Source organism: Pleurodeles waltl, chromosome 3_1 (assembly GCF_031143425.1).
Source record: "Pleurodeles waltl isolate 20211129_DDA chromosome 3_1, aPleWal1.hap1.20221129, whole genome shotgun sequence".
NCBI lineage: Eukaryota > Metazoa > Chordata > Amphibia > Caudata > Salamandridae > Pleurodeles > Pleurodeles waltl.
In genome coordinates, this window is record NC_090440.1 from 414,132,929 (window position 1) to 414,145,634 (window position 12,706).

General features: G+C 43.5%; 1 protein-coding gene across 2 annotated transcripts in view; it reads right to left on the reverse strand.

Annotated features, from left to right (window-relative positions):
• Positions 1-12,706, reverse strand: part of TTLL13 (tubulin tyrosine ligase like 13) — a 309,143-nt gene that overhangs the window by 123,144 nt on the left and 173,293 nt on the right. For both annotated transcript variants that reach the window (XM_069222660.1, XM_069222659.1), the window contains exon 13: positions 8,437-8,643. In XM_069222660.1, coding sequence (XP_069078761.1) covers positions 8,437-8,643 — 207 coding nt within the window. The remainder of the gene's footprint in view (positions 1-8,436; positions 8,644-12,706) is intronic.

Below are 12,706 nucleotides of genomic sequence, written 5' to 3' on the forward strand. Positions count from 1 at the left end.
ATCTGCTTGAATTCCCAAGGTTAACGTCTGCTGGTACATACAATTCAAGGCATGCAGGGCATGTACATGTAAGTTGTGAATACAAAATGACTTATTGAGAGCACCAGAATCACCATACACCTCATAAACCTAACTATTCCTTTCCCTTACATCAATGCATACCATATTACTGAATTGTATTGCATATTTACTCCTAGAGGAGAAAGAAATAAGTGTTAATGTCACTTAATTTAGTTAATGTCCACCCGCTCAATTTAGATTGAGGCACGCCATCATGTTTCTGGTGGTGAAAACCTTCCACCGAGAGCCTAACGGACGTGGAGCCATTGGCTTAAGTACGTCAGCACATATGCCTATTTAGAGCAAATGGTGCAACATACTTTTTCTGGAAAGCCTGCTAGTCCTGAGCAGAAAAAAAGAAAACATGACCTCCACACCATATGAGAAAACGTCCAGGGTTGATAGTATTTTGCTTTACAAAAACAAACTCTCACTTTTGGAATTTGTTTCTCTAAAACATAAACATTTGCTATGTGGTTGCATAAAACATGGTAGCCGCTCAACAAACGTCTAGTGCCTTTAGAGGAACTGCCTAGGCTAATAATGTCTAAATAGAGAGCACTAGTGTCTGGAAGAAGTATTCCAGGATAAAAACGTGCAGGAGACAAGCCCTATGAATATCAGACATTGGATTGTACTTCTGAAAGTATATCTGTGAAGAATGAAAGCAAATTCCCTCAGGAGGAACGGTTCCATGGATTGATGGAGAGGAATATTCATCTTGTGGTACAAGGTTTCACAAAGTGATTAGGAGATAGCACATATTCCTTTGTATAGCAAGTTAAAATCAAAAGGGCACACCACTAATTTGGAGTGTAGAGGAGTTTCTTCTGCTCACCTTTTACATCTTGGGAAGAAAACTGACAGAACTATTGCTTTGAAATTAACTTTAGAAATTCCATAACTCACTGATTTATCTAGAAGATATACTGGCAATTAGAAAGCATCTTTGGATAGCAAGGTGATTGTGGAAAGGTATCTGCAGAAAGATTCATGTAGGCTCCCACAGACAGAGAATTTATCTTTCTATTTGGATTGTCACTACCTGTTATGTGGGGCATGATATCACCCACGTTAGCTTCAAGAGGATAGGGAAAGAAATAGAAAAATACTTAACCATTACAGACCCAGCAGTAATGAACTTTTTGGCTCTCCAGGAGACTTAAGACAGACCCACTTTTATTGTAATTCAGTCACTAGCACTGTTCTGGAAACCTGAGATATGGTAGCTTTAAAGAGAACTCTAGCTATACTTATTTGTGGCTAGGGACCTCTAACCTTCCCTTGAACACATCTTGCAAATGGATGACCCCTTTGAGGGACCTACCAAAGTCATTTGAAAATTCAAAGCCCATTTCAAGCTCACAAGAATAAAATGATTTTGCTATGAACTCCTGGGGCACTAGGCAATGCACAGAGAATTTACACAATTACCAGACTAAATGGTCAGGTCACCTGCCTGCCTAACCTCAGGCTATTCTCTTTAAAACTGATATAAGATGTGACTCACATGAACGATGGAAGTTATTTCGCAAATGTGAAATATCCTGGATCTTCATCTGCTTATCCAGAAAGATTGGAGGATGTAGGTCATAAAAGGTATTGTGTGATTTTAGGGTTGATGGACATTAATAAAAGTAGGGTTTATTGGCAAGCAAACACATGGTTGCAGGGTGTATGTGTGTTAAGAAAACTTGTTTTTGATGGGAAATACAACACAAATTGGAGAACTTATATAGAGTACAATGACAACGTACTCAAGCACTCCCCTTTGTGTAGTTTGGTGGAAGCTTTCATTCTGTCAACATAACCTTTAGAACTGGCTTAGTATAATCCATGCATATATAAGTCAACAGCTTAGTAACGAGTCCCTGATGTTCTGAAAAAAGAAGACAGGGAAAAAGAATGACTTTCTTCTCTGTTGGCTTGAATAAATCATGGCACTATCCCTACAATGAAAAGGTGTGGAATGTTACCCCCCGCTGCAAATAAAAAATATAGTAACCAAGAACTGTGCAGGACGCAGCCCAATTTAGGGACAGATAATGCTGGAAAACTGTAGTTTCAGACAAGTATTTATTTCTTCTTCAACTCACATAATTTGTTCATTTCCAAATGATCAAAGTTCGAACTTAACAACTCCGAAGGAACCACTGTATTACCTTTTGTAGTGTCTGACATGATCTAAAACGTAAGACTGCTGCAAGATTAACATTTCCAGAGATGTAGTTCAATATGGCCTTGGCTAAATGCATGTGATTAAGTAGAAGTTGATGTGGCTGTTCACACACTGGGGCGGAGGCTTTACTCAGCTCAACACACACAAAACCTGCTGCATTTGATATTTTAGGTCTTGTTCGTGGAAGGCACTCACACCTGTACCAACACTCGTCTATAATCCTCTGTGATGCCCACATGTACAAACTACATTTTCTCAGGACCAAATGCATCAAGCTGAGAGAAGATTGGTCGTGATTCAGGACTTGCCCTTCATGCCATGACAGGTGACCCAGGTGGACAGCAAAGATGATTTGTGGTCTGCAAGACAGTGACAAATGGCCATTGTACCAGGATGTACACTTTTCTCTTGATTTTGCTCAGTATTCTCATGGCAGGAAAGGCCTGGATAAATGGACAGAATTGGCCTTTACTGTTATTTCTGGCTGCAAAGAGAACCTGTTACTGTTTTCTCCTGTGCTGAAACACTTTCTGCTGCAGGCACTGTAGTAGATCACACTTGCAGCAGCCTCTACCTAATCTGCTCATCACAACACTCCATTCGTTATTTGTGCATGGCAGGCGTTCAGCTAACAGGCTGATGCTGTGTTCATTGGTCAAGTGTGCCACACAGTTTGAGCTTCCTCTCAAAATACAGGCAATCTTGTTTCCCCTTGCTTGTTTAAGTAAATATGGACTTGGTGTTGTCTGGTGTGGATCAGTACTGAATAACTCTGGATCCGATAAAGAAATACCTGGAGCTTCAGAAGTACATGTTTTACTTTTACCTGTTAACAACTGTTCATGTGATGACAGTTCTTGAAGATGCGCACCTTATGCTTCTATGGATATCTCAGTTATCATGACAAACTGTGGCATCAGCTCCTTAAATGGAAATGTGTTGTGCTGCACTACTGTTCTCACTACGGAAGTGCTTATTTTAACTGTTGTGTTATTAGAAAAGTGTTGTCCTATGAGTAGGAGGCTTGAAGCCACTTGGGGGGTTATTCCAACTTTGGAGGAGGTGTTAATCCGTCCTAAAAGTGACGGTAAAGTGACGGATATACCACCAGCCGTATTACGAGTCCATTATATCCTATGGAACTCGTAATACGGCTGGTGGTATATCCGTCACTTTTAGGACGGATTAACACCTCCTCCAAAGTTGGAATAACCCCCTTGGTGTTTAAAGCATCCTTGGTTGGACACATGTGCAAGTGATGAAGATTAATGAGAGAAAAACAGTAGGACATTATCCTCTCCTGAAACATGTACTTTTGTGGGCTGTCAGGTGAACGTTTATGAAAGTTGTTGATCATAGAATGAATATTCGATTCAAGTTCTTTGGATGTAAAAGGTATGATCAATGATGCATTGAGGAGGGCACCAGAAACTTCAGCAATTTGACTGGATACAAAGGCAATTTGTCCTGAACAGTGTAAGGCCCAGACTGTCAAACAGTAAGAAACAAGTGGTCAGCAAATTTACAAAACACAGATGGACATGGCAGTTTTTTGTTTGTCTTAATGTTTGGGAGAGCTACATGCACACGTTTGTCAAAGAGCCTCCTCCTCAAATAACATATCTAGCTCTCTGTTCTGGACCTCCAGAGGGAGAAGGGTACTAAAATGCTACCCGGAGCATCTTTGAGTTTCCTAAACCCTGTGGTGGATACATCCGTGTTGGCATTTATGACTACAGATGAAGTGCTCTCATTCAAGAATGGTTTAGCTGTGTTCATTTTGTCCTTCAGAATAAGATAGAGGGAGTGAGAAATGTTTTGACACAAAAAGGCTTAGTATGGCAATGTATTGGCAGCTTTGATGGATGTTGCTGTATTGGAGCTAAATATTTTGCTGACAGTATCCATATCTTGTCACTCATGATGTGGTGAGGGGAAGTGCATGCAAGTGCTGAACTTCTAGAATGGTACTAGGCAGCAGATATAATTACAAATTCAGCTTTATGACGTCTATTAGGTCAAATGTCAGGGATTCTGTGTTTCTTCACACAACTGCCGAAACCATATACAGGTCTCTATGAAATTGTTTTCTTCCTTTGATATGGTCTCAACAGTAACAATTTCTTTTATTAGTTTACAAGGCTGAAAACATAAAAGAAACACTCTTTTTCTTTGATGTCGTGGGTAAGTTGAACGTGTTGGAGGCTCGCTCTCAGATAGTGGAACGTGTCCTGTTGTGAATCTAATGGGGAAAGTGACTTTTGCCCTGGACTGTGGTCACATACTCCTGACACTGGCAATAGTCATCTTCCCCCCATTCATCTTCTCTACTCTCCCGTTTCTTTTCGTCTGATGTGTCTAGCTCAGTGCGCTACAGAAGTCAATTATGCTGCAAGAGGTGGGGTGAAGGTGCTGGAACTGTTAGTGGTTGTAAGAAAGGCTGCTGTGACAACACTGGGGTGGGGATTGATGCAAATTCGGAAATCAAATTTAGACATCATGTAACATATACTACAAAGATGCTATGATGTTTGCTGTAACCTGAATCATGGCCGATTGGAGTAAGGAAGGTGGCTCCGCCTGCCTCTATTTATTTACTCCTCTTCCTGATAGTACTGTGAATCACTACTGTGAATCATTTATTGTCTCTTTCTTCTGGCAGGTACTACACCGTAAGATATACTGGACTTTTGCCAATCTCAAAAGCCTTGGCACTGTCAAAAGCACCTTAACCCTCTTCTTGTGTTTCCAACAGGTTAGTTGGAAAGTGAGTTTACTAGGCAAGGTATGTGCCAGAAGGATGGATAGTCTCACTCCTGTGACAAAGTCAAATTTGTAGCTGTATGTTTGCATGCAAACCACAGCAGTTGCTTAAGAAACACTGATGATTTCGTTGGTGAAGTTGTTTACAAGAAGGTTGCCAAAAGTAGTGTCTGTGATGAGGTAACCATCAATGGTAACATCAATGACGAGATGATCATCAATCGATCATCAACAGATGGAGCAACCAAGCGGCTGATGACCCAAAAATCAGTAATGAGAATTCTGTACATGAGATGAAAGAACCCATAAGATAATGTGCTGGTAGACAGAAAGACTCCTCAAAGGCAGTGCCATTGAAGGTTTAGCAGAGATGGCCTTGGCAGTGGATGTGGAGCTTGTTGGCTGAGATTCTGGAAGGAAATCATAAACTTTCTCAGAGGTTCAGGCAATGGGAATAAAAGGTTTGGCATGCTTTTTGAATGATTTGTAAAGTGGTTACTTTGAGGAGAAATCCAGCTTTTTAGTCCCTGAAAACTTCATTTTTTAAAATGCCCACTTCTTATTTACTTTTGCATGTCTTTTTTTGGAAGGTGCAGTGAGGTCCTCCACACTGATTCTTCTCTAGAAGGAGGAATACTTCGAGGTAGTCTGTACAAGGGCAATAAGTAGCTACTTTTCCCTATACCCGAGGGTCTTGGGTGGAAATATGTGGCATTTTGTAGTCATTAGGATTCTGGTAATGGTGCACGCAATAGAGGCAACTGTTGCGAGGACTGCCGGAAGAGATTTCCTTCAGTCCGCATGCAAGATATTGCCTAAAAATTGATTTTATTCTTTTAGGAAGATTCAATCATGGTGTATAAACCTGATTTCCTGCATCAAAAGCCCTAAAAAGAGCATTTCTCAGTAAAAAATTGTGCAACATGGTATGCTGGATGACCTCTGGTGGTGTTCTGAGAAAGATACAGCTAAGAATATGTTTTAAACTTGAAAGCAGTGCTCTGCAAAATACTTCCTCGCATACAACATGCATACAATTTACAGCTAAGGGGACCTCTAAGGTGTGAAGTATCTCATTGCCTGATATTTGGAAAGTATTCATATAGTGATTGTGCTATTGGACAACTGTCATTTGCCAGTAGTCATGTTAACAACTTTTATAGACATGAGCAATATTATCGGGGTTCTGCACCTGAAAATGAGGAATAACTCCAGCAAATCAATCTGTGAAAGATCCAGTGGCAAAGAACATGGCCCACTGACGCATAGACTGTCAGTAAGCTTTAAGAGAACAAAATATGAAACATTTCAATAAATAATCAAGGACAATCAGGAACCTCAGCAGCCAAAAGCAGTATCACACCAAACATATAGATCAGTGGTTCCCAACCTTTTGATTTCTGTGGACCCCCACTTTAACATTAATGGAACCCAGGGACCCCCACTGAATCATCATTGGAATCCGGGGACCCCCGCCTGAGTCATTACTGGAAGCTGGGGACCTAATTTGTCAATATTTGTTAATTTTTTTTTATTTTGTTAGCAGTCACGGACCCCCTAAGAAGGCTTCGCGGACCCCCAGGGGTCCTCGGACCACAGGTTGGGAACCACTGATATAGATTAAAAGTAAGTAAAATGTTTAAAAACAAAACAATCCTCACTACTTTTGTGCTTTTCACTGGTTCTTGTACCGTTTTATTTTTAAACAAATTATCTGCTTTTTTAGGACTCAGAAAGCCTAAAATCAAACTATGTTGCAGGAAGCTCACAATAATGTAGACATTTTCCTCCTCTCTTACTGCCCTTTTCTTTTCAGTAGTATGCGCTTTGACAGTAACACTACCAACAAATACTTTAGCTGTGATCAATTTATCTTGAGGGAAATATCCACCTCTGTTGCCATCATCAACTTTTTCTAGCTTTGTTGTTCTTAGCTTGCTGCATCTTTCTCTCCAGTTCACCTGCTAAATTAGTGAAGGCTAAAAATCCATGGTTCACTTAATTTATGCTATTCCTTGCTTTAAAAAAAATCATGTAGAGTTTGATGGAAGGCATAGTCTGTCAAAATGTGGTAGACACTCTGACTGCCATATTAAAAGAGCCAGAAACTACAATGCACTTGCAATACAATACAGTGGGCAAGATATGCACCACAATTGCAACAGAGTACCCCAGCCAAACCCTAAAGAAGGCCCTAGACCAGTTTAAAGGTATCTAGAGGAGTAAGGCACAAACTCCATAACTAGCACCTTACTCCTCTAAGACCACTTCTAAAATGTGTGTAAGCCTTTTTGAAATATTCCACATAGACAGGCCACAGCAAAAGTAAAGAAATCATTACATTGCTTAGATTCAATTAAAATAGCATTATACTTGCCCGCCGGAACGCTTTATATGATCCTCACTAGATCAGCATGCTGATAGAATGGAACCTCTGGTATGTAAGACCGCTAACAACAAGCTATTCTGGGGATGTTTGCATGCTAAACAGCCTATTTTCCACTGACCAGAACCCATTCAATGAGAGCATGCCTTGGTAAAGCACCAACCCCATTCTGGGGGACTAGACGAACCTAGGACATCTGATTTGAACAAGATTGAAGAAAGCGATGTAGAGTTTACCACTCAATGGAGTATCTAACACTTCCAAAATCTCACCTGGGCTGATAGGGATGTGAGACTTGATGATCACAGGGCACAGTCAAAGTAGACAATTTTCAGGTGGATTATATGTCATATTAAAATGTGCGACCAAAATGAAGCTCAGTCTTTACCAGGTCACCCCAAGGGTCATTAAGTGAGGGGAAGAGGTGTGACAGCATCACTCCTGAGATACGATCCCCTGTTGAATATTTGCAGGTCAGCCTCTACAAAAATAATTGATTAATTTCACAGGCACTTCTGCCTAGACTGTGATACTCATGCTGATGACCTGATATTGAGAATGCTCCAAAATTATCTTTCGTGCATAGTGGATAACTTACTAACCTTCACCTGAAATTGTGACTGCTTGCTTTTGTATATTAGCAACACTGTAAATCTCAAAAGGATCTCAGGCTGGAGAAGAGATAGTTAAAGCCCTCTTCAATTTGCAAGCTTGCATTAAAAAGTATTAGCTACTTGGTATTAATCTTCCTACAGCACAGGGATCATTTATAGATCTAAACACTACTCACCTTAGCTCTCATATCTTGTGTTCTGGGTGCTCTGGTAGCAAAGGTTAAAATAAACAGATATTCCTAAGTTGATGCACTGCATTGTGGGATTGCAAAGCTCTTGTGTTCTGATGGATCCCAGGAAGGTGTAAAGAGTCCATAATTATAGCGGCACCCTTTGCCATTCTTATGTAAAACGTCAACAAGGTTCCCCATTCTGGAGCACAACATTTTTACCCAACTGAAATAACAAGACTGTACAACAAAAACATTTCTTACTGTCTTTCTTGCTTGGTTGTCTACAAAGTATATTTCAGGTACTTGATTCGCAGAAGCTTTGTTGTTTACTGCATTAAGGAGTCTGTAGATCTGATCCACAATGCCCAGATCCCGAATAAGCTTTTCTCGTTGCAACAGCCCCCGAAGTCTTTCCAACTCTTCTTCTTCATCAATGTCCAGTGGCTTCATTGTATCAATTTGTACCTCCTGTTATTTAAACAGTTATTAACAAAACGAAGGTAAGGAACTGTTTCTTTTTCTGCTATGCATTAATATATAATATGTGCCTTATAGACTGTTTCAACAGCCTGAGATTTATTTTATAAAACATTGCAATAGTACAAAATAGCCGAATTAGCTGAACTGAAATTATAGCTCCAACATCCTGAGAGTAATAACTGTGCATAAAATTAAAAAGTAGATCCGTTGGTATCCAGCAACACAAACAATTATCAAAACAAGTTGTGTTATGCTGTAGAAGATTTGTATGATCACTGCAATTATAGTAAATGCACCCTCCAATCCCCTTTCGAGGAAAGGCTGAAGCCGTAATTAAGTGACACCTGAAATAAAGCCTGGCGAATTACAGTGTTGTGACCACATACCTTTCAAATGTGGCTAGCCACACTGATGCATCAACAGTGACCAGATGAACGTTAGTTGGCTAATTTTGTAACTACTCAACTAGAGGCCTGAATACTAATCCCACATTTGCAACTTCTTCATATTACAATTCAGGAAAAGTCAGTTGAGTTATTTTCAAAATTCATTAAGTTTAACATCACTATTATGTGCTGCATTGTTCTTGCTAATAAACATGCGTACAGTGCTGTAGAGTGAACGGTAAAGTGAATTATAACGTCCCAATGTAGTGCTTTTTCCTTTCGAAGCCTAGGTGTATGCCCTGGCTACATTTCTGTTACACCAATGTAATTCTGTGCGATTTTGGAAGTTTCAAATTACGCATGTTACGTGAAATTTCCAGAATTCAATCTCTTTGCATAATGATACTAGATTCATGATGGAGCACGGAAACAGTATCAGTGCAGAACGTGAGTGGTTGTCATTCAGGCACTTGTATTTTTTGTGCTATTTTTACAATGCGAAATGCTTCCTCACGTTCAAAATGGATGTGAGGACACACTCCTGAGGTGAAGTAATTATCCAGAGTGAGACAACCATCCTAGAGTGGGATGCTTATCACTTTTCTGCACCAGTGCAACGCTGGAGTAACCAGTGCTTTGTTGGGCTCTAAGTGAGTATTCCTATTTCTGTGAAACATGGCTGCTGCTCTGTGCCTACTGGTCACTTTGTATTTATGCCAGTCTGTGTGGCAGCTAGGCACACTCTACTTGTGATAGTTGCTGTCCAAGTTGGACATATCAATTTGTGATAATTTCTGTATCAGGCAAGCACTGCATGCGTCTGATTGTGTCTGGCCTAGCTGGACAGTGCTTAATATTTCTTGCTTCTCACTTCTATGTCTATTGGGTCCTTTCTGTTTCTACTATTGTTTGTGATTATACATTTCTCAAAATACATTCTGGACACAATTGGTGTCTCAGCAAGTAATTTTGGTCACCCTCAGATCTGTCTCAAGTTTCCAGTTTCTAGAAACGTTTACAAATCATTCTTCAAAAGGTCAGCTTTTGCCATCCCTTCTCCCCTCCTATCAGTCATTTACCTTCTCAGTTTGGTCTTGTTGCAGTCAGGATGTGTAGCTCCTGGGTCCACATTATATGTAGCTATACAGGTCTGGTAGGTCTCATTTAGGGGGTGATTCTGACCTCGGCGGTAAAACGCCCTTACCGCCGGTCAGAAGACCGCCATAACACCGCCGCGGCCGCGGTCAACCGCCACGGTCATTCTGACCCATAACAGCCAAACCTCCAAAAATCCGTCCTCCACTGCAGCCCGCCACATCGGCGGGCAGCGATAAACTGGAGATGACCAAACCTCCACCGTCACGCCAACAGAAATACGCCCATGCCATTACGACCCACGAATCCACACGGCGGTCATTCAAACGCGGTATTCCATTGGCGCTACACACCGCCGCGGTCAGAATACACACACATCACCAAAACACAGCCACATTGGACAATTTGAAAAACACACACCTGATACACATGCACACACCACTCCCACACAATCAACCAACTATAAAACACACACCCACATCACCCACAAACCCCTGCGACCCCAAATACTGAGAGAAGGAGAGAGAGACACAGCAGACAATCCAAAGCAAGACACACTGAGGCACACTACACCATCACACACACCACACAGTAGCACAAAGCACCACTCACCAACACACTCCTCATCACATACACCACCCCACACCTCACCCACACCACCCCATGGCACCCCAAAGGCATCCACGCTTTTCGGACCAAGAACTCCGGGTCATGGTGGAGGAAATCCTAAGAGTGGAACCCCAGCTCTTCGGCTCGCAGGTGCAGCACACCAGTATAGCCAGGAAGGCGGAGCTATGGCAGCGGATCGTGGACAGGGTCAACGCGGTGGGACAGCATCCCAGGAATAGGGAGGACATCCGCAAAAGATGGAACGACCTACGGGGGAAGGTCCGGTCGATGGTCTCGAGGCACAACATCGCGGTCCAGAAGACTGGCGGCGGACCCCCACCCACCCCTCCCGAATTTACATCGTGGGAACAAGAGGTCTTGACCATCCTGCATCCTCAGGGCCTCGCAGGAGTAGCCGGAGGAATGGACTCTGGTAAGTCCCATCTCAACTACTATATCCCCCACACCCCACCAGCATGCCAACCCACACCCCCACCCTCACCCCCAACCCCCCAGCACACATCCTTCCTGACAATGTCTCACCAGCACAACCCACCCATCCCAACACCAACTCCTGCATGCCAACACAAACCATGGGCACCCATCACCTAAGCATGACCACTGCACTAACCCCTCCCCCCCACTAAATACCCTCACAACACCTCCCTCCAGGGAATGCCTGCACTGGGGGACAAGGGCACCCACAACACGCATGCTATTGCACACACAGAAACAATAACCAAACTCTCTTACCCCATGCAGGACCCGAACGACAACACACCAGCCAGGAGGGTCCAGAAGTGTCCATCCCACCACCGGAACAGGCCCACACTGAGGATAGCAGCTCTGTCGACAGTGAACCTGATGACCAGCCCGGACCATCGGGGACCTCTGGGCAGTCAGTTCCCCTCACCCAGACACAGGCCACACCAGACCCGACCCCCTCTGCCGACACCAGCACAGCTCCCACCCAGCGGGCCCATGCCTCTGTCTCTAGGACAGCTCAATCAGCGGTGTGTCTGCCACTACAGGGCACCCAGGCTAACCCGACACCCCAACAACAACAGGGACCTGGGGGCAGTGGGAGCGGGCACACCGGCCAGGGGACAGAGGCCGGGGGAAACCGGGCAGCTCGGAGGGCTGCTGTGCGACAGGGGGGGGAGGAGAGGCCCAGGGAACCCACTCTCCAAGAGGCCCTCACCACCCTCATGGGGGCCTACCACCACTCCCAAGAAACGATGGCGACGGTACTGGCCAGGTTCACTGAGATCCAGGCACAGCAGGAGGAACGCTACATGGGCTTCAGGGAGGAGCTGAGAATCATCGGGACCGCAATGGGGACCATCGTCCTGGCCCTCCACAGGATAGAGGACGCGTTGTGGGACCATGGTGCACCACACAGGGCCCCTGTCACTAGGCCGGACCAGGAACAGCCTACCACCTCCGCCGGCGCTAGTGGACAGGAGGTCCCAACACCTCGACAGCCCCCCAGAACCCCACCTCCTGCTGAAGAACAACCACCCCGTAAGAGGAGCCTGAGACCAAAGAAAAAGACAGAGTAGGATGTCAAGACCCCCGCCAGCAGGACATACCCCCTCAAGTCTTCCCACTGTCCCACATTGCCACCCTGTCCAACCATGAACTGCCTATGCTCCATCCTTCCACAGGCAAAAGAACAATGCACCTGTGAGACTGAGAACTGGACTCTGCCATGGATATTCCTCCACCCCCACCCATCACCCTTAGAATCACATGTACCGGTATCTAGCACTGTAAATAAATCACATTTTGCACACAAACCTGTTTTGAGTCATGCTGTATTATTAACAAAGGGATAACATATTACTGTTCAATTTCAGTTCTGTCAATTAGTCATGACAACATACCAATGTCAATACGCTGTATTTCATGGGCGAACCAAGCAGAAGTCAGGTACTGAGTCAGACAGCACTGAGAAGGGA